Source organism: Lipotes vexillifer, unplaced genomic scaffold (assembly GCF_000442215.2).
Source record: "Lipotes vexillifer unplaced genomic scaffold, Lipotes_vexillifer_v1.1 scaffold6, whole genome shotgun sequence".
Lineage (NCBI taxonomy): Eukaryota > Metazoa > Chordata > Mammalia > Artiodactyla > Lipotidae > Lipotes > Lipotes vexillifer.
In genome coordinates, this window is record NW_006799037.1 from 1,165,354 (window position 1) to 1,187,349 (window position 21,996).

Sequence of the window (21,996 nt, forward strand, 5' to 3'; positions counted from 1 at the left end):
GAAAGAGTGATCCAGAATTTATAACCATCTAAGCTGTCCTTCAAGAATAAGAACAACATTTTCAAACATGCTAGAATTCAAGGAACATGCACCTCTAAGCCCTTCTAGGAAAACTATTGAATGATGAAATCCAGCTAAACAAGACATAAATCAAAATCATAAGCTTGGGAATTGTGAGCCACAGTAAAGGGACTGGTGGTGAACATTAAATTCGTTTACATATAAGCCTAAAGCTAAACAACTATGGAAATTATGGTTACAGAATGGAATGTAAATGTTACAACCTTGAGAGTATAAAAAGAATAACTTATCATTTGTATAGGTGGAGATGGAAAGGTTAGGAAGAAATATGAAAGTGGGAAGAAATACTGCCGTTCTCATCTTTCCCTGCAATAATCCAAACTTGAAATATGTAATATAAAAACGAACCTCAATGACTCCAAACCCTTAATGCATTTCATAATATCTATTTTAAAACTTTTTAAAACTAACCTCTTTTTTTTTTTTTGGAGGAAGCAATTACCAAAATTCAGCAAGCCCTACAGTTTCACTTCACTTTAATTCAAGTTCAATTAAATTTTCATACTTTTTATTAAAAAAAATTATATGGAGCAATCTATAATCTCACTCACTCCTTCTGTATTTGTGGGAAAGGGGATGTTTGATGTAAGTGATTTTTACTTTCTTCTTTGTATTTTTCACTGTTAGTTGAATTTTTTGATAATCGACGAGCTATTTTTAATAAAAACAGTAAAATTATTTTTAAAATATCTGCCTATACCACCTCATTCCAATGAAAGCTTTTGTTTCTGGCAATCTCCAGGACTTGGAAAAGTAACTTTGGGGGCTTCTGGTTAAAGATGTGCTGAGGTCCAGGATGATCCCCCAAAAGGTCAAAGATATTTGACCTGGGGATCAACTCTCTTCTGATCTATTTTCTCAGGGAGGCCTTCTCCTTGCCCGAGACCTGAGGGCCCTGAGCCCAGACTGGGGTGTCTGGAAGGACTGCCTCAGCCCACACCTCTCCCAACGTCCAGGTCCAACCACGTCCTAGACATTACCCTCTGGATCAGGATAACAAAAACCACTTCACCAGCCTCCACTGATCAAACATAAGCTTGCATTAGATGCACTTTCTCATTTACTCCTTAGAATAGCCTTGCAGAGCACATATTGCTAAGCTCAGTTTCTGGGGACGCTGCGAATTAGGAAACCAAAGCTCAGCAAAATTAAGTAGATTCCCCAGGATCCCAGCTAGATACTGGTAGTGCCAGGAAGCAAAGCCAGTTCTGTCAGACTGCAACATCCAGGCTTCTTCCCACAGGCATTCAGATGTCCAAACCCAAACGCGTTGTCTTTCTCCTTAAGGGAGCTCCTTGTTCTGTGCTCCCCACCCTGATTAATAGCACCATCACCCCCTTGGCTGTGCAGACGCACACCTGTTGGTCTTTCTGGTCTCCCCCTCCACCCCATCCCCTCATCAAGTCCTGCCAAGCTGACCTCCAAATGGCTCTCAAACCTATCCTCCCCACGTTCCCTCCTGTCCATCTCAGTCTACAGTCCCATCACCTCTCACCAGGCTGCTTCCATACCCTCTTACCTAGTCTCCCCACCTCTAGCCTCAGCTTTCATAAACTGTCCAGAAGAATTCTTCTCAGACTCAGCTTTGATCCTCATGCTTCCTTACCTACAGGCTTCTCTGGCTTTGCAAGGGGTGCTAAAGGATGTTCAAACTCATTAATTAGACCTCAAAGACTTTACCTTCTCTGATTCCCACCTCCACTCCACCCTTGCTGCCCATCTCTTTGGGACACATGGCTCACACGTGGTTCACCTGGGATTCCTTATGTTCCTGGGACATGCCAAGTGCTAGAAGATGCCTGAGTGCCTTTGCTCCCGCTATTCCCTCTGCCTGGGATGCCCTTCTCTTCCTAAGCTCAAAGCTGCTCCTCCAAGGATCCTGCCCTGACTCATTCACCCCTACTGAGCTGGCTCCTTCTTTCTCTGTGCTCCTAGGTACTTTATGGTCTTAAAGTCTTAACACAATGTATTGTAATGACATTATCTACCCTGTGTTTCCTCTCCTACAAGGTGAGGGTGAGCTCACTGATTTATTCAATATTTATTTAGTGCTTACTATGCTCCAGGCAATGAGCATGGAGCTTAGGCATATAATGCTGAGCAAAACAGATGTGTTACTGTCCTCTGGGAGCTTGTTACCTGGCAGGACAGATTAATTAGAGAAATACCCAAATGTTACTTTGCATGCTGTGATAGATTTTATAAGGGAGAAGCATCTGGAGCGTGCTGGAAAAGTCTTCCCTAGGAAGGTGACATTTGAGCAGATATCTAGAGACTGAATGGGAGCTCGTTAGGCAAAGAGGAAGAGAGGAAGAACATTGCAGGCAGAGGGAACAGCATGTGCCAAGCCTAAGAAGGAGGAGGAACGAGTTGCTGAAGGAAAACCAAGACGTTGAGAGGGAGGAGCAGAGTGGTCCCAGAAGATGCGGGGGAGGTGAGCAGGGTTAATCGCACAGGGCCCCTGAAGCTCCACTAAGGATGCTAGTGCTCATTTTGAGAACAGAATGAAGCCTCTGAAGAGGCTGAACCAGATTTGCATTTCAGAGATTCCTCTCGCTGCCTGTGGATGGTGGACTGAACTGGGTGAGGAGGTCAGGAGGGCAAGCAGAGGGATGGGATAGGAGGTTGTTGAGGGAGCCAAGGGACTGGTAATGATGGCAGGGCCTGAGCCTCCTTCACCTCTGCACCCCCAACATGCAGCCCAGGAACTGGTCCACAGTCAGCCTCATATCTTTGGCTTGAAATGACCTGCAGATGATCAAGACCCAAACATCCTTCAAAGCGTCCCTGTGAACCCTTGAAGGATGGCTTGTTGGAAAGACCAGATGCAACAGGGAAGAGAGTCTCCAAGTCCTCAGAAGCCGAAGGAGAGCCAAAGTTCTTAAGACTCCAGAATGTTCTAGATTTTCCCCATCTCCCAAAGGAACAGTCAATCATCAGGAGATTTGAGCTTTTCCCAATGAGCTCATATGCACTGTTGTATTTAGAACCTGTTAAGGGGGCCAGACTCTCCAGCTCCCAGGGCGGGTTTACAATGCCTTTGGTCCCAGGTAGAGGCGGGGATAAGGCTCTTTGATGGAGCTTTCAGAATGTAGGAAAAGGAAGTCACAACTCTGCTGATCAAGCACATGTGGTTGCCCGCCACATCTCCAGACTGCCCTATATACTGTGGAGCACAGAGTACAATGTCCCACTTAGCTGGCAAGAAAGAATTCTACAACCTTGATGACAGGAATTAAAATGTATGACAGGTTCCTGCTGGAATAAAGACCAGTATCACATAAAAACATTACATCAGCTCAGTGAAGTAGGTACTATTCTTACCCCCATTTTATAGATGAGCAAACAAGGCATCTAGAGCATAAGAAACTTGCCTGAGGCTATGCAGCTGGTAAGTGGGGAAGCTTGAGCTTTTAACCACTCAGATTCTAGAAATGAGAGAAAAGTGGGAGGGAGGGTACCTTTACTGAACACCTTCCATGGTTAATTTTTTACAATTTAGTGTTTATAGGAATCAAACTCATTTACCTGGTAATTTAATTTCTAAGATCCATCTTGTTCCCTGTTGGTATTAGATAGTGAGGTGTTGCTGTAGTAGTGGATGTCTACATTGTTATAATTTTTTGTAAGTTAACTTGGCAGTATGCATATATATTTAAATATAAATACCTTTTGATCGAGCAATTCTACTTCTAAGATACTATCCCATGGAAAAACTCATGCATTTCTATAAAGATATATCATGGAGAATGTTCATTTTAACATCGTTTATAGTAGAGAAAGAATACAAACAACCTAAATAGTAATCAATAAGAGAAAGGTCAAACAACTTATATAGTTCCTCATACCACAGAATGCTACAAAGCAGTATTAAATTTTATTAAAAAACTAAAAGCTCCATATGCACTAAATGAGAAACTTTCTAATATTTTTATGTAAAAAAGACAATGTGACAGAGACAACTGGTCATCCACCAAAATCTGCCCTCTTCTGCTTCCATGTGAAAGTAGTTTAATATGGACATATGGCCAGCAGCCCAGCTAGTGACAACATTCCCCAGTATCCCTTGCTGCTAGGTATTGCCATGCCACATCATCACCAATGAACTGGGAGCTAAAAAGAGATATGCAACTCCCAGTTTACTTTAAAAAAAAAGAAAAAAAAAAGAAAGCCTGCTCTGAACTTCCATTGTTTCCCCTTCCTACAAACTGGAACACAGATTTACCCATGATCCAGCTTCAACCATGTAGACAAGTGTAATACCTCAGGGGATGGCAAAATGACAACAGAGAAGAAACCAGGGTCTCCGAATGATCACATGGAGCAGAGCCACCTGTAACCCGACAGCTCACCTTAGAATTGTTACTTAAGCATGAAACAATCTTCTCTCTCCTATAGGTTAGCAAACTTTGGGGCCTCATGTCAAAGCAACTTAGATTTTATCTTAATTAAAGCAGGAAGGTTGCAGAACACTTTAAAAGAGTTACTCACATAGAAAATTTGGTAGTAAATAATAAAAGAAAGTACACCATGACCACATGCATTTTATTGCAGGACCATAAGGGTTTATTTCTATATATGGAAAATTATTAATTAATATATTAAATGATATAATTTATATGATTCTTTAAATAGATATGCAAAAAAATTGACAAAATTCAACATGAATCTTAAAACTTGGAAGAGAAGAATATATTTCCTTAAAATAATGAAAAATAAAAATATAAAATAATACATGAAATAATATATTTTTATATTTTATATGTTTTATCTTTCTACATATTATATGTTCTTCTATTTAGTGATAATATAAATATGAAATAATAATAAAACATTAAAATAGTGCATCTATTTAATAATTAGGTACAACATGGTCCTTGAAAGAAAAACACAAAATAATTCAATTAAAAACAGAAAAAAGGCAAGAGTTCTCCTTATCACCATTGTCATATTAGATGTTGCCAAAATAATAAAACATATACAGATATACAAGAGAAAGACACATACACATGCACAAGCACACAACTAAGACAAATAGTGAATTTGATAAAATAAAATAACAGATTGTGAATGTGAAAAAATGAGGTATTTTGCAAAGTGGTCAAGAGCCTTTGGATTTAGACGCATCTGGTTTCCAATCCTGGCTTTAGCAGTTAATTACCATGTGAACTTAATCTCCCTGAATCAATTTCCTCATCTGCAAAATGGGTATAATAAGACCCACCCCTCAGGGTTGTTGTAAGCATTAAGCGAAATATTGTCAAATGCTTAGCATGGGTCCTGGTACATAGTAATCACCGTAGTTATAATAATCATGCTAGTTAACTACTATTGTAATCACTCTACCATTTGTTAACAGTAATATTTATTATACAAGAAACATGTATAATACCAAGCAGCATTCATCTATGACACTAATTATCAGTTAGGAAGGTCTAATGAAAAAAGTCTTCTTCATAAATAAGCAAAAATACAAATCATGTAGAATTTGTCTCAATAAGAGATATGGAAGACCTTTACAAAGATCCTTAAATCTAGTACAGGAAAAAGAAAGGAATACTTAAATTAATAGAGGGACAAACCACGAGCCTGAATGAGAACTAAATGTCTGCAAACTAAATAACTGAAAAATCTATGAACTGTAAAACAAAAGTAGGACAGTTCCGAATCCAGTGTGTAGCCTTAAAGCAATCACAATTAAAATGTTGTATAAGCTGACATAAATTTCACTTAGAGAATAGGTAGGTGAGAGGCAAAACTGGAAAACACCCGGAATCCATAAATCTTAGGTTAGAGTTAAGAGCTTTCTGAAGTGTCCTAGTCCAATAGGGAACAGAGGCCCACAGAGGCTGAGGAACACATTTAAAGACACCAGACACCGTTAAGTGCTGTCTGGCCATGAACTCCAATCTCCTGAATTCTTGTCCAGTTGCTCTATTAATTTGCACTGAATCTTTGTATCTAGAATATAATGAATACTCTGAAAAAGAAGAGCAATGGGGGAGAAGTAACCCACTGTACACTAGAACATATTATAAGGCAGCAGTAATTAAAATGGTACAATACTGATCAGAATAAAACAGAATCAAGGGCCCAGAACCAGTCTTTGCTATACATTAAAAAAACATGCAGTGTGTGATTATCTAAGCCACAATGTAATAAGGAATATAAACATTATTAAAATATTATTGAGGTAACAGAATTTTAAGTCTTCAAATACCTATATCTTAAAACAAATTTCAGAGGTATTAGCAAAATAAATATAAATTAATCAAACTGTAGATAAACTATCAGAAAATAGATTTGTTATCCCAATTAAGGAGAAGTAATATTTTTATAATGATTTAAATAATAGAAGACTTTCAAAGGAAAAGATAGGCTAAAATTACTGTATAAAAACTTTATGATCTCTCTAAAATAATACAAAATTTGTTCAAAGGCAAAAAAAAAAAGAAAAATGAAAAAGTATTGACAAAAAATACAGCCAAAGAACGGTTACTATCTATAACGTCTACATGTATGACCAACAAAAAACCCAAGACCCAAATGAACACATGAGTAAAGAAATAAATAGTTAATTCACCCATTAAGAAAAAAATGTTTTAAAATTTTAAGTTTAAGCAAATTAATTGAAGTAATAATGGAATGGTATTTCGCACTACTACTACTAATAGTAGTAATTGTTATTTTGGATCATCTTGTTCTCATTACATTCTGGCCAATAAGAAGCAAAAGCAAAGCAAAGCAAAGTCTAGTGCAGGTAGTGTTTAGTGAGAAGACCCCTCACTCAGTCTACAGGGAGCATCACCCATTGGAGGCAATATGGTAAATGCAAATATTCCTACAAATATTCCTACACTTTGACCCTGTGACTCTCAAGCCTGAGAATTTATCCCAAGAGAGTAACTTAAAGGAAGAAAGAAAAAAAAACCTACAAGTACAAAGTTGTTTATAGTAGTGTTGTTAATCATAGTTAAAAGATCTGTAAACATCTGAAATACCCAACAATAGATACATCAATACAAAAGGAAACTATGCACCCATTAAATGATAAATATGAGGACAAGTCAAACTATAATGGAATTAGTCGTGAAATAAGTATTTTAAAAGTAGAAACAGGGGACTTCCCTGGTGGCACAGTTGATAAGAATCCGCCTGCCAATGGAAAGGACACAGGTTCGATCCTTGGACTGGGAAGACCCCACACGTCGCAGAGCAAATAAGCCTGTGTGCCGCAATTACTGAGCCTGCGAGCCACAACTACTGAAGCCCACGCGCCCAGAGCCTGTGCTCCGCAGCCACCGCAGCGAGAAGCCCGTGCACCGCAACCAAGAGTAGCCCCTGCTCGCCACAACTAGAAAAAGCCCACGCACAGCAAACGAAAACCCAACGTAGCCAAAAATAAATAAAATTAAATCTTAAAAAAAAAAAAAAAGTTAGAAACAGGGAGTTGCATCTACACCACCAAATCAATTGTGAAAAAATTATAAATAAGGGTAAATACTGGAAAGAATAAAAACTGTTGCTTTTTCAGAATTTATGGGGTTGCGGGTGAAATTTTAAGATAAATCTTTCCTAGGGTTTTAAATCTGCTTTAATAAACAAGTTAGAAATTAAAAGTAGAGAAGTATATCATATTTTTCCAAAGATTTCATCTAAAGATGACTAGTTTTTTTAAATTAGTACTTTAAAAAGTTGTTGGAGAGTCAGGCGTGTAAGCCAGCCAGAGCGGCAGCGCCGGTAGCAGCGACCCGGAAGGGAACGCGAGCCGACGCTGGCTGCGGGGACCCAGTGACAGCGCGAGAGGTACCAGATTTTACAAGTTTGCACCATGTGTGAGTATAAGCTAGTCGCTCTTGGCTCAGGAGGAGCTGGAAAATCTGCTCTGACTGTACAATTTGTTCAAGGAATTTTTGTTGAAAAATATGATCCTACGATAGAAGATTCTTCTAGAAAGCAAGCTGAAGTAATGCACAACAGTGTATGCTTGAAACCTTGGCTACTGCAGGAACGAAACAATTTACAGCAGTGAGGGATTTGTACGTGAAAAACGGACAAGGCTTTGCGTTAGCTTATTCCATCACAGCACAGTCCGTATTTAATGATTTACAAGATCTGAGAGAACAGATTCTTCGAGTTAAAGACGCTGATGATGCTCCAATGATTCTGGTTGGTAATAAGTGTGACTTGGAAGATGAAAGAGTCGTAGGAAAGGAACAAGGTCAAAATTTAGCAAGACAATGGAACAACTGTGCATTCTTAGAATCCTCTGTAAAATCAAAAATAAATAAATGTTAATGAGGGGTGGGATAGGGAGGGTGGGAGGGAGGGAGACGCAAGAGGGAAGAGATATGGGAACATATGTATATGTATAGCTGATTCACTTTGTTATAAAGCAGAAACTAACACACCATTGTAAAGCAATTATACCCCAATAAAGATGTTTAAAAAAAATGTTAATGAGATCTTTTATGACCTAGTGTGGCAAATTAACAGGAAAACTCCAGTGCCTGGGAAGGCCCGCAAAAAGTCGTCATGTCAGCTGCTTTAATATACTAAATGCATTGTAGCTCTGAGCCAGGTCTGAAGAACTGTTGCCCAATTCAACAGTGCCAGCATTCCAACTTTGTTAAACCTACCAACATCTTAAACGGACTTTCTGTGGTGGTACCCTTTAACGGGCGGATGAAAGCTACTGCATCAGTTTGCACATTCTAATTACTTTCCAGTATCACAAGAGAGATTTTTACTTATATAATAGTCCTAGAGTATGCAGCTGGTAAAACCAGAGGCTACAATCCAGTATTACTGTTAAGAGACATTTTTCATCCACCAATGTTGTACATGTATGAAAATGGTGTACTGTATACTTTAACATGCCCCATACTTTGTATTGGAGAGTACAATAATGTAAATCCTAAAAGCACCACTATTATTTTAGCATAATAGAAGAAAGTCCAAAGAGCTCCTATATAGACTACTCCAGATAACTTCACTTCTTTGATACTTGTAGCTTATTGTAATTTTTAAAAAATAAATTCAAGGTCATTATCATTGTACAAATGAGCGCTTTAACACAGCTATATAGTTTTTTAATTTTTAAAAATCTGTGGAGACAGTGATCTTGCCTTTAAAATAAGATAGTCCTTTCAGGATAATGTCTTAAAGACGTTGCCTTTAATATCTGTTGGGAAGGAAATGTCCAGACTTTTCAAATCTTTTATTATATGTTTCCTTTTTTGTTTACATAGGGAACAATGTTTATAGTTGTGTGTACAGTGGGGGTCTACAACAAGAAGTGTATATTTTCAAACAATCTTTTAATGATTTAACAACTTTTGTAAATCATTTTCAGGCTTCTGCAGCTGTAGATTCTCACTGTGAATCCCCTGCTTGCTCATGCATAAGTGTATTTGCAATACCAAATATACAGGTTTAGTATTTTTGCCTGTTAGTGATTGTTTCACATGTGTGATGTTTTGGTTGAGATGTTAAATGGTGGATGAGTACTGTGGATGTGAATGTGGGAAGTAATTTTAATCATGTATAATTGGTCACAAGGCCTAAGTTGCAGTAACTATTGCTGTTTTATTTAACAATGCCTTGTTGCTTTGTATGCATTAACATTTGGGTGTAAACATGGTGTGTCTATCCAACAGGGAGCCACAGTATTTAAATTGACCAACCTAATGTTACAACTCCTTTTGAGGTGGCCAAACGTAAACTAAAAGCCTTAATTAAAGTGGTGCAATTTTGCATAACAGCATCCGTAGTTCAATAAATTTGGATTGCCAAAAAAAAAATAATTGTTGGATGTTTTACTTCTGGGAATCTTCTTGTCAATGTTGAATAGGTAGGTGTTAGTTACTATATTTCAGACTAGGGGCTTCCAACACGGTTGGTGGCACCCTGGACACAGCCACAGAACAATCCTTAAGCAGAAGGTTTCTATGCTGAGAATGACCGCGAGTAGCGTGAGCCATCGGGAGAAGGGAGTCAGGAGATGGGAGCTGGGGTGGAGGTGAGGCAAGAGACCCCAAGTTTTACTTTCTGAAGGCGAGTCTGGCAAGTGGGTGGGTGGGGCCTTGCAGCCACCAGGAGGGAAGGGCTGGGGTCTGGACTTTGTAGTGACAGCAGATTAAAAAGCAAGAGATGACTCTGATGTCTCAGAAAGAGGAACTGTTCTATCTGGGTGGCTTCCTGGGTGTGAGAGGAAAAGGAAAAGGAAGCATGAGAAGTTCAGGCCTGGGTCACCCTTCCAGACCCACTAGGTGCTAACAAGGCTCAGGGAGGGCTGGAGGGGTCCAGAAGAGGGGCTGGTTGGAAGAAGACAAGTTTAGAGGTTTTCTGAGTGGGCAGGAAACGCCATCTGATTCACTTATTCATCCATTTGCAAATATTTACTGAGGGCCTGCTCTGAGTCTGGCCCACACTCGCCACTGGGATGGACAAAGGCCCTGACAGAATGTGCAGTGTTTACACATTCACCTTCTTTGATCTGGAGAAAATGAATCGAGCCCCAGCCTGAGGAGAGCATCTCCCCGATCCCACCTACCTTTTTCCTGCTCAGCCGCTTCACTAAGGTCTGGAAGCTTGAGCCCCACTAAGTTCTGATTTCTTAGCAGGATGTGCTCCTTTTTAGGAAAAGAAAGACAACGTTTCAGATGGTGACCTCAGGCTGGACTCTTCCCTCGGTTCTATGGCTCTGTGACCCCCTCAGTCTCACGGGGCAGCACTCGGGGTGGGGACAGTCACGACATCTGAGGGGCACCAGGAAGACCGCTCCTCTCCCAGCCTGTAAAGGTGCTGGAAACCCCACCATCAGTGCCCCATTCCTTGGGTCAGGAATGGTCCTTCGCATGGCTGGCTTTTTAAATAAGCCTGTGAGCCTCAGGGCAAGGGAGCTGCCAGCCACATGGTGGCTGAAGGCTGGAGGACAAACAGAAGCAGAGCCCAGGGCTCTGGGGATAGGAGGGTCCCCTGGGTGTGTATGGAGCCGCCAAAGATGGAAACAATGTTTGTGATCTCATGGCTGTGCTCTGAGCTGCCTGGAGCTTCCTGCCTTGTTATTCTGGGCAGTGAGTGCCCACTTTCAGGACTTGTGACCTCCCCTGCCCCCAGTTCCTCAGTGGCCTGTGATGGCACCTCTTGAGTTGTTAAACTCTCCAGACGAATGAGGCCTGCAGATTGCCGTCCCAAGGCAGCAGGCCAATAGCCACTGCTGCCTGGGGCTTCGGCCAGCAGAGCCGAGGAGAGATGGGGATGCTGACGGCAGGTATGTGGCACAGGTAGGCTCACACCTGTTCCAAGTCCAAGACCGGCGCACCCAAATGGAAATGCCACACAGAGCTCCTTGGACCTGTGACCTGTGCTTCTAAGGGGATTTTCAGTGTCCCGGTAGCAAAGGCTACTTGGACGGTTTTCCTCCTGGGTGAAGGAGAGGAAGGGGCCAGCAGAGGGAGCTCTGGCCCAGATGGAAGTCTGTTTCCTTAACCAGAGGCCCACAACCAAGGGGCTCTCAGCACCCTGGCTTGGGCTGGAGGTGCGGTCAGACGCAGGGCAGTGGTTAGTGGGATGGGGCCTCCAGGTTCTCTGTGGTTTTCTTTGCTGCAGAGGGGAACTAGCAGGGGGCTGGGGGTGGCCTGTCGCCTGGGCCTGGCCTCTGCTGCCCAGAGGCACGTGAAGGCAAATGCCTGTCTGGCCTCCTTGGTGTCACCTTCCCCAGGGGTCTGGGGCTGCGGCCCACCAGGGGTGGCCCTTGCAGGCCTGTGCTGACCCGCTAGTTAGTGAGGTCTTCCTGGCTGGGTGGGCTTTTCCGTGTATAATGTTTTTAACCTCAGCAGCCAGGCCCCAGCTCCCCCGGAGCCTCCAACGCAGAAGGCTTCTGTGCAGGACAGTGGCCACGGTTGGAACGCGTTCCTGCTAGTGCAGACCCCCAACCCCGCACTTGCTCATGACCGCTGTCAAGTGCCTCTTTTCCTTCCCTGTCCCACGGCCCCTCTGTAGGGGAGTCAGGAGGGCCTCATCCAGCTCCAGCTGTGTGGGCGCCAGGCCCCACCCCATGGAGTCCCGGCTGCCTTGGCCTGTGGCCTGGGTTGGCCCTCTGGGGAAGTGGGGCTTGGGTCAGGATTTCTTTGTCCTGTTAAACTCTTCTCTTCCTCACACCCTGGGCTCTCTCCCCCTGCATCTCTGGATGACCCCCAGTCATTCCATGAATAGGGCAGTAGCCCCATGAGAGACAGCTGTGCCTGGTTTGACGGCCAATGACAGTTAGGGACATCAGGGGTGTTAGAAGAAATTCACCACAGCGGGGGCAGCCCCTCACGGCCATGTTTGGATGGATTTGAGGCCCTTTGTTAACAGGTATCAGGAAGGAAAGCTTGGGGGGCAAGACAGAGGGAAAAGCCATTCCATCCTTGCCCCATCCTAGGCATGACAAGGTGCTCCATCAAAGGCTTCTTGTTCATGAGCCACCAGTTCCAGTTAGAGAGGAAAACACAGCCCAGGACTCAGGGCCCATGTGTCCTTCCATATACCCACCTTCCCCTTGAAATGTGGCAGCTCTACACCAGCTGACCTCACCCAAGTGAGCAGGGTAGAGGCACAAAAGGTGATATTTATGAAGGACATGCTGCCCAGTGGGCTGGTTTTCGGGGTGGGGAGGTTCAGGGTTCCACAAGGCCCACATCGGGGCCACAGCTGCCCCACCCCAGGCCCAGGTCAGCCCAGCCCAGAGGCCCTCAGCCCAGGTTGGGGACCTGGATGCACACCCTGCCCAGCAGGACCCCAGGAACCCACCTCACGGAGTTTGGTCAGTTTCTGCATCCGCACTGGCTGCACTTGTATCTGAAAGTCTTTAAGTCCAGGAGCCTTGGCCAGCTTGCTGCCAGCTTTGCCTGAAAGACGCTTCTCTTCCTCTGCCAGCGGCACCTTGGCAAGCACTTTCTGAAGCCGGGGGCCGGGTTCTTCGGGACTGCTGTCCCAGGAGACACCCCGCAGCAGGGGCGGCCGGGACACAGGGGGCCACAGCTCAGCTTTGGAGCCAACCTTGGACCCTGTGGGCTCTCCGACTGTACTTTTCCCCTGGGGGGACTGGGGAGCCGCCCCTCCAGAGCCCTGGGTTGGGCTTCTGGGCAGAGGGTTGCCCTCCTTGGCTGTCTTCAGAAGCGGCTTCCCTAGCTCGCTCTCAACAGGGCCAGGCTGGGGGCTGTTCAGGGCCATTTTCCCACCACTGCCTGTGCCGGAAGCTGGGCCCTTGGGTATGGCCTCTGGGCGATGGAGGGGATCAAAGTTTTCCTTTTGTTCTATTGCAATTTCTTTGGACTTCTCAACTGTGGGAGAGCGAGGAGTCAGCCTGCCCTGAGACACTTTCCTCTGGTCATTCTGCTTGCGGTCAGCTAGCCCTTTGAGGACATTCTGAAAGAGACAAGGTAGAGCTGGGACCCCGGGGGCAGGTTGGAGGGGAGAAGGGTGGATTCACCTCTGCTGTGGGGTCTCTATCCCCATGGACCCTGCTAAGGGACCCGCACGTGCGCACATGTGTATGTGTGTGTGTGTGTGTGTGTGTGTGTGTGTGTGTGCGTGTGTGTGTAGGGGTGGGGAGGTGTTGGAGAGGTATGGGCTAGGTAGAAAGGGAGGACTTCTCAGTCACATCTGAGCCGGTAAAGGGGACCTACAAACAAGCCTGAGGTTTGTAAAACAGACAGGATAAGGGGACCTGCCATTCAAAACCTGCCAAGAACTTCCCAAGGGCTAGGTGCTGCAGAGGACAGTGGAATGGAGTGCAGCCACACGTTTTGGCTTTGACTCTGTTGCCCCAGATTCTAGTCCTAGCTCTGCCTGGCAAGGCCCTTAACTCTTAGGGATTCAGATTTCCCATCAGGTTTGTGAACTCCCTGAAATTATATACAAATGTATATGTGTGTTTGTGTGTTGTATGTATTTTTCTGGGAAGAGAGTCCATAGCTTTCAACAATGTCTCAGAGCGTCCTATGATCCAAAAGAGGTTACAGATCACTGAATAAGGGGGTTCTTGCAAAGCTGATAGCTTGCTCTTCAGAAGTTCCAAGATTCTGTACTCTTCTTTCATTTCCCAAGGGAAACCTGCTTTGTGAGGTGCAGGTTCGTGGGTCTGTCTGGGTATTTGTGTGGCTGTCTTGTGTGTGTGCTGAAACTCTACCAGAGGACTCTATCCCAGACCCAGTTCTAGATGAGATTATATTCTATGCTGCCCTTGACACCACCTTGAGCAGGTGGTTCTAAGCAGGTGTGGGGCTCTTCGTTTGCTCGTCAGCAAAGATGAGGTTTTCTAGGCTGCCCCCAGGAAGAGTCCCAGCCAGGGTCTGGAGCTTTCCTGCAATTTTCACTAGAGCTGACGGGGGCAGCAGTCTTGCTTGGCTGTTGCTGGGCCCAGTGGTCCCCCCGGCCTCTGGCAGCAGCCTGACTGGGAATGTAGGACTCTGGGCAGGACCACCATGGAGGTCATCCCCACTGAATCCCACAGCCTCACCCCCTCCACCTCAGACTTCCAGTCACCGTAGGGCAGAGGAACCTTCTAGCTTCCTCAGCCTTGACCTTCCACTCACGCACACCCACTGGCAGGCTGCCCAGGGCCAGCCTAGGCTTCTGGGACACCGTGTCTCCCACACTCAAATCATCCAAACTGGGCAGACCTCAAACTCACAGGCTCGCCAAGGGGAGCTGAAGAGACTTCGGCCTCATCCCCCTTCTGCTGGAGAAAGTAAACACGAGTGAGTCAGCAACGTGAAGAGACCGAATCTCCTCTTGAAACGCCCTCAAGGAGACCTCTACAGTGGTGTCGATGTCTCCCCCACCCAGCACCCTCGCCTCCAGCGGGTCATGGAGGGCCTTTCAGGTGTTAAGGGGTTAGAGGAGAGACTAGTTGACATAGAAACCCCAAACGGTGCCCCGTTACCTGTGGTGGTGCTCCGGGCAGAGGGGACCCTGGGCCACTGCACGCATCCAAACCTAAAATGGTCCAGACACTGGCGAGTGATGTCCAGCACCCCAGACCCTCAGCTGTCCCTTTAGCAAAAACGCATCTACCTCCCCAGAGTGTCCTCCCTTGGGTCCCTCGGGCCCAGGAGGCAGTAATGCCCGTGCTTGTTGAGTACCTCTCACAATGCCAGGCTCTGTGGGGAGCCCCCATCTAATCCTCACAGAAACCACATGAGGAGGCCAGGGCAGGGGGAAATCAAGGCCACACAGCCGGAGTATCAGCGCTGGGATCCGAACCCAGGCTGCCTGGCCCGAGCCTGAGCTTGCCCCGCAGCTCTGACAAGGGTAGGCTGCTCTCCCTGGCACCCCACCCCTACCCTGGCTGAGCTGAGGGTGTGGCCCTGAATGCAGCCTAATGAAAGGGAAGCGGTCAAAACACAGAGAGTGGCCCAAATAGAGGCCTTTGCAAATAAGCTCTGAGGTGACTTCTCTCCAGGTCCTCTCTGGGCAGAGGGCCCCAGCCATAGCCCCCTTCCCTCCATCCTCATCCTGCGCTAGGCCTACCTCCCCACGCTAGCTTGAAACCCCAAGGAAAGCACATCTTCCTCTTCTGAGGCAGCCCAGCCAGGCCCCTGGGGAGGGGACCAAACAGGGGTCCTGACTGGGGAGGCTGCAGGACAGGAGTTCTGGGGCCCAGGGGAGGGACTGAGCCGCCACCCAAGGCGGGGAGCCAGAGTGGGCAATGTTGTGGGGCTCGGGGGGGAGGTGGACCTCACCAGGCCGCTTGGGAACGGTGAGGGAGTTGCTCTGAGAGGACCCAGGAGAAGCTCCGGGGCTGAGGTTTGGGGAAACAACTGTGGAGACAGACACAAATTGGCCAGCATTCGTGAAGGTTCAGGACTTCAGCCTAACAAAGACATCCTTTCAGGTATTTCTCGCCTCTGGGGACTGGGTCTGCCTCATCATGTTCAGGGGCTGATTCTGGACTCCATGATAGGCTCCTACCACAGCCCAATGCCTCCCTGCTGCCAGCCCAACGGGGGGGCGCTGGGGTCATTTGGGGGAGAGGGAGGGTGATTGGGGTCACACTCCTCAAGTCTGCCTGGCCTCACCCCAAAGCACCTTCTAGAAACAGAGGACCTGGCGTTGCTTGGCAGGTACAGCTCCAAAGGCTATACCTCCTAGACTTGCCAGAATGGCTCTGATTTCAAATGTGCCCCTTCCCTCCTAAGTACACTCAGACTTGTTTAACTGCCCCAAATTTTTGCTCAAGAAAAAGAGTGACTTTAGCCAAAGGGATAGCAGGAGAATTTCAAAAAACCTTTCTTCTAATCCAGAAATTCCAGAGAGACACCAAAGACCACACTTCCCTTCCCTAGGATCCTTCCCGGGCCACAGCTGGAGGTCAGGGAGAGGAAGTCCAGGGCCGGCCTCTCCTGACCTTTGCAGAGGAGGTGCTCACAGAGCAGGGCCTCCTGGGGATGGTGGGAGACCACACAGACTCCAGCCCTGCAGGGTGGCCCGGGAGTCTGTGCACTTGGGCATCACACAGAGGGTTTCTCTCCAGGCAGGGTTCAGGGACTGGGGAGCCCAGGTCAAGTTCACGGGTGTCATATGGGCTAGCGCTTCTTGGCAAAGCAGGAAGACACAATGGTCACACATAGACCCCAAAAAATGGAAAGCAGAGTTCTCTGGGCTAGAGTTGGGTCAGTATTTCAGAGCTTCTGATACGGGGTGAGATGCCCTCTCCACACAGGATCCTGTCCACGAGGCTCAGTCCTCCTGGGCCCAAGAGGCCTGGGGGCAGGCGTGTCGAGGGCCACCCCTGGGAAGCAGGGCTCCTGCTGCAGCTGGGGCTGGGCCCTCCCCAACGCCCGCCCCCGTCGGAGGGGCTCAGGGCGGCCTCCTGTCGTCCTACCTGACGGGCAGTCGCCGGGGCTGCTCCTGGACTTCCTCCCGCGGCGGGTCAGGAACCGCTCACTCACCGACTTGGCTTCCTCCAGCAGCGCCAGGTTTTTCTTCTTGTCCTCCTCTGAGATGCTGATGTCCGGCAGCTGGCCGTTTACCAGGTCAATGATGTGCCCCGCAGGGTCTGCAGAGGAGGGGTGAGCACGGCGTGAGAGCCACAGAATCCTTGGTCCCCAACCTCAGCCCTGGCCCCAGCCCCTACCCCTCAGCCCAGGGACACTGCCCAGAGGGGACTCGGCCAGCCAAACCTCGGCCCGATGCCGCGTCCTGGAGAGGGCTGCATGGGGACAGCCAGGGCTCCCCCAGCAGGCCTGACCCCTCCAGCTTGTAGCCGGTGGATGTGGCAGGTCCTCTGTCACAAATGGCCATGAAGCCACCTAGGTTCCCAGTACTGTCCTCCACTCTGCCGTGAGGGAAGGCCACCAGGAGCCCCTCCTGTTCTACCTGCTCCCCTAGTGTTCTTCCTTCGGTCTCTGTTTCTTTAACAAGATAGTGAGCTTAACATATGTAGATAAAGGAAGCACTCCAAAGATCCTGGGCCAGAGACACAATCCCATGGCCACCTTCCCTCCTTTCTCCCTCTACTCACATTGTTTACCCCCAACCTTCTCCATAACTGCCCCTTCTCCAGGACACATTCCCTGGGTGAGTGACACCACCTCTCACCCAGCTGCTTGGAAACGTAGGAGTCACTCCACACTCTTCCTTCTTCCTCAGCTGCCCCCAGGTCCAACCAACTCAGCATCAAGTAAGTATCTCTGGAACCTGGGCCTCATCGCCACTTTTGCTCATCAGCTGTAACTTACCTGCACAATTATATCAGCCACCTCATAGGTCCTCCACCTCCAGGCTATCTGCTCCGTCCCATCCTCCACTGCCTATCACAGTGACCTTCCTAAGGGCCGTATCTGACCATGCAATTCTCCTGCCTCAGCTCATCAGGATTCCTCCTAGTCCCCAGTGTGACGTCCAGATGCCAATCTGCGCCCAGCCACTTTCCCTGATTCCACATACTCCTCTCCTGCAGCCCCTTGGTAGTGAATGGCTCCCGTTGTGCCTCTCCAGCCTCCGTTCCTCCTCCTTCTGGTCATAGCTCCCCAGTTTGCACTGGGTGAAACTCGTCTGAGTCTCAGTCATGTTAGGAAGGAGCTAAACAGTACTGCCCATCTCAGCCGAAGTGCCAGTAATGGGACCATGTACCATTCTCAGCCAGCCAATGAGTTCAATCCCCCTGGGTGACTGGTTCAGGGATGGCCATGGAGGCCAGTGAGAGGCAACTCTGAGAATGGTGGTGGGTTTATGGGGAAGAGGAGCTCTCTTTTCACTGAAGGGATGTAAGTTGCTGGTAGCCATTTGCCCAGAAGGAAGCCAACACACAAGAGAGGAAACTTGGGAGATGGGATGGGATGATTGCTAACGACCCAACATGAGCATCTGGGCTCAGCGCTCCCTGAAAGCACAGACCCTGGCTTTTATTTATTTTTATGTGTTTTGGCATAAGCTAGTTTAAATTGAGTCTCTGTCATTTGAAAGAGTCCTGACACACAGCCAAGCACGCAATTGCTCTGTTATGGCTCCTGCCCAGCAACACAATTGCTTCCTCCACCCAAATGACATTTCCTGCCTCTTGTCTATCTGTCCGACTCTCTAAGGCACAACTCAGATACTCTCCCCTCTGGGACTACTAATCTGAGAAGCAGAAGAGGGGAAGGGGCCAAGCCCGGCCAAGCTGCCAGACCTCAGCCTTCCTACTCAAACACACCTTCAGTTGGACCCCTATCTCCGGTGGCAGAAATAAGACAAATCGGCCTAGCCCTTACCCACAGAAGTCAGGGGAGCAGTGGAAACCTTCAGGTGTCGGTGAGAAAGCCTCCTGTGGGGACTGTGAGCTCTGAAAGACCAAACAGAGTCATCTTGTTAGGAAAATTTGTCCACAGCTGGTAAATAGGTGACCAGATGCTTGCATATTCTTTCAAAGTCATCCTAGAGCATCATCTTACAAGCTTGTTATTTTTTCAAGGGAGAAAAAAGATGGGAATTTGTTAGAAATGCAAGTTCTCAGGCTTCACCCACCGACAGGATCAGAAACTCTGGGGATGGGGCCCAACCATCTGTGACTGAACAAGCCCCAACCCCAACCCCAGGTGATCCTGATGCTCTCTAAAGTTTTCAAACCACTGCCCTTTGTAACTTTGACGATTCAGTATTTATTAGGGCTCAGACTCTGAGTGAATATCTAACTTGCAGAAAACTCATAAACTGTGAATAATTGCCTGGTAGAGATGCAGATGATTTCTGTTGGGGAGAAAAGATAAAAATAAGGTTTCATTGCCCTGTGAAACATTAACCTATCTTGTATCTAACTTAGCAATCTTTTTTTTTTCTCTTTTTAAAGATGTATTTATTTATTTATTTTGGGGGGCTGCGTTGGGTCTTTGTTGCTGCACGCAGGCTTTCTCTAGTTACAGCGAGCGGGGGCTACTCTGTTGCCTTGTGCGGGCTTCTCATTGTGGTGGCTTCTCTTGTTGCAGAGCACGGGCTTTAGGTGCACAGGCTTCAGTAGTTGTGGCACGAGGGCTCAGTAGTTGGGGCTCGTGGGCTCTAGAGCGCAGGCTCAGTAGTTGTGGCACACGGGCTTACTTGCTCCACGGCATGTGGGATCTTCCCGGACCAGGGATGGAACCCATGTCCCCTGCATTGGCAGGCGGATTCTTAACCACTGCACCACCAGGGAAGTCTCTAACTTAGCAATCTTATTCCAGCTTTCTTTTCCTCTCACTGATTATACTATGTATATCCATTTCTCGTATCCTCCTTTGAACTGGCTTTGTTATCCTGACGGTCCCCTCGTTGATGAGTTAAGTAAATCTTTGACACATGCTCACTATATATCTGTATTAGAATTATCTTTGTAACTTTTTGGAAATTAAACTTAGAAAATCTCATTCCAGCTAGACCAATGCATGGGCTAGTGCTGTGTAAAACCGAGGCAGGGACATCCCTGTGCATGTGAGCCAGTGTCCCTTCCAAGAGATCATCTTCCACAACACAGGACCCACTTTGGCCAGAAGCAGGATTCTAGTAAAAAATTCACATCTTTTAGGTCTGTTTGAAAATATCTGAGCAGTTATTGTAGAAAACTCCCCTGCTATGAGCTGTGCTTTTCTTAAAGGTTAACAAAGTGCAAAGAGCCAAATCTAGGAGAGAAGAAATAATTTGTGGGGAAAGATAATGGAAAAATCCCAAGCTCTCTCTCCCATTTTGAAAAACTGCTTGATTGTATTTCATCGATAAAATGATCAAGAACGAAGAAAAGATTTGTAAAAAATAGAGCTGTCTAATCCACACATGCTAGGAAATACTGCTCTTTACAGCACAGATTAGGCAAATAGGAGGTTACCTGTTGACCAGGTTTTTGTCAGTTTCTTCTTCTGGTGAACTGGCATCCCCAGTCAGGATGATGGTGGGTGGACTGCAAGATATTCCTGCGGTAGGAGGGCCCTGGTTGTTTAGAACAAAAAACACAGATGGAGTTAAGCTCCCAGGAGCTGGAGCCCTTATTCAAGTATCATGACACTCAGAGACTTCTTGACAAGGGTCAAACGCTGTTTATTTGGATTATGCAGGGGGGGAAAAAAAGGCAGTTTCTCCTTCATTTACCGAGCTTAACTTGGTCTATTTTCATGCACTAAGATTAGGGAACTTCTAAGCCATCCCTGGTTAATTCTCACTAACGATGTAGAAAAAGAATGGTGCAGGGTCCTCAGGCTGCAACCAGCCTGGTTGGGGAAGGATGGAGGCCAGCAGAAAAGGTGGTGACACCACACATTCCCAATACTCAGTGACGCCCTACATTTGGCTAATTGTGACCTTTCAATAAAGGTGATTTGTTCCATGGATAATGGAACACGCTTTAACTTTTGTAACTTTGTAAAAATGTTTATCTACATAAATACACATTTCTGAAATAAGAACAAAAGTTAGGAGCCAATCCTTAGATTTTTGAGATAGTTTTCAACCACTAAACAAAATAGAACAAAACTACTAACCATCAAAATGAAAGAGTTATTACATCCTAGGCTGGAGAAGTTGTAGTGAAATTGGTATATACTGTTATGCTGCTAATGGCTGTGTGAGTTGTAAAACCCTATCTGGAGTAGAAAAAAATACTTGTTGAGTGAGTAAATGAATGAATGAAATAAAAGCAATACTGTATAGGATATACAATAAGATCCATGAAGATGCCTATCAACCTGTGTTTTCCTACACCTAAGTGTACTGGGGGTAAAAATAGGACCAGTTAACAGTAACACACAGTATCTCTCTGGTTCTTCTGCCACGTGCTATTGCGGTATTTCCATCTCAGAACTGTTCCCAGCTATGTCTGGGAGAGTCTCCAGAGGTCCTGTCATATGACCCTTCATCATTTGCCTTCTCCTCTGCCCTGCCCCCTTACTGGTGGGTACAGCCCGGGCCCTCTGTGAATGCCCTACTCTCCCTGCCAAAGTCCTGTCTCCCTGGGCTCCCGAGCATGTCACACCACCTGCACTATTGGTGTGGCCTCCTGAATCTTCAGAGCAGCAGGTGCCCATGGCCACTGTCTCTGGAGGTCGTGTCCTTCTGGAGTCCCTGGGCATTAAGTGCTCTTACCTCTACTGGCCCCACTGAAGCCATGGCCTGGGGGCTGCCCTCGCAGAGCCAGGCTGAGCTGTGTTCTTGAGCCCTTGGTATGCAGGTGTTGGTTCCTTGCAAGGTGAGGAGGAAGCTCTCTCTCCTTTTCACATCATTCTCTGTTGTCAAGTGGGTGCTGTACAGTACTATCTGGACTTCTCAAATCCCACAACTTCTAGTGAAACCAGCTCTTCCCATTTTCATTTGCATCTCTTCCCTCCCTTGGCCTCAAACATGAGGCCGGGTGAGCTGGAGAAGAGTCTCTGAGTCTAGCCAGGGAACGCTGGACCCCTGTGTTCCAGGATCTTTCAGCAGGAG

General features: G+C 46.6%; 2 protein-coding genes across 7 annotated transcripts in view; one reads left to right on the forward strand and one right to left on the reverse strand.

The window, feature by feature from the left end:
• The window catches only part of IRAG1 (inositol 1,4,5-triphosphate receptor associated 1), a 118,512-nt gene that overhangs the window by 39,576 nt on the left and 56,940 nt on the right, over positions 1-21,996 (reverse strand). The window contains exons 3-10 of one of the 5 annotated variants that reach the window (XM_007471397.1): positions 20,408-20,508; positions 18,828-18,898; positions 16,958-17,131; positions 15,816-15,893; positions 15,017-15,069; positions 14,765-14,809; positions 12,880-13,497; positions 10,637-10,715 (exon numbers count right to left, since the gene is read on the reverse strand). In XM_007471397.1, coding sequence (XP_007471459.1) covers positions 10,637-10,715; positions 12,880-13,497; positions 14,765-14,809; positions 15,017-15,069; positions 15,816-15,893; positions 16,958-17,131; positions 18,828-18,898; positions 20,408-20,508 — 1,219 coding nt within the window. Of the gene's footprint in view, positions 1-10,636; positions 10,716-12,879; positions 13,498-14,764; positions 14,813-15,016; positions 15,070-15,810; positions 15,894-16,957; positions 17,132-18,827; positions 18,899-20,407; positions 20,509-21,996 lie in introns of all 5 variants that reach the window. The other 4 variants (XM_007471396.1, XM_007471400.1, XM_007471399.1 and 1 more) reach the window with 4 other exon arrangements.
• On the forward strand, positions 7,913-8,632 carry LOC103088976 (ras-related protein Rap-1b-like). 2 transcript variants are annotated; one of them, XM_007471394.1, is made up of 3 exons: positions 7,913-8,039; positions 8,096-8,366; positions 8,533-8,632. In XM_007471394.1, the coding sequence occupies exons 1-3, from the start codon at positions 7,913-7,915 to the stop codon at positions 8,630-8,632; spliced, it is 498 nt and encodes a 165-aa protein (XP_007471456.1). The 2 variants fall into 2 exon arrangements, with proteins under 2 accessions (XP_007471456.1, XP_007471457.1); XM_007471395.1 differs by having other exon boundaries at positions 7,913-7,968; positions 8,094-8,366.

What these genes read in the sequence shown, in the direction of transcription:
- LOC103088976 (XM_007471394.1), top strand. Translation starts at nt 7,913, where the DNA reads ATGTGTGAGTATAAGCTAGTCGCTCTTGGCTCAGGAGGAGCTGGAAAA. An exon ending in AGAAGATTCTTCTAGAAAGC is followed by an intron (nt 8,040 to 8,095) that starts AAGCTGAAGTAA and finishes CTGCAGGAACGA; the next exon opens with AACAATTTACAGCAGTGAGG. An exon ending in TCCTCTGTAAAATCAAAAAT is followed by an intron (nt 8,367 to 8,532) that starts AAATAAATGTTA and finishes GATGTTTAAAAA; the next exon opens with AAATGTTAATGAGATCTTTT.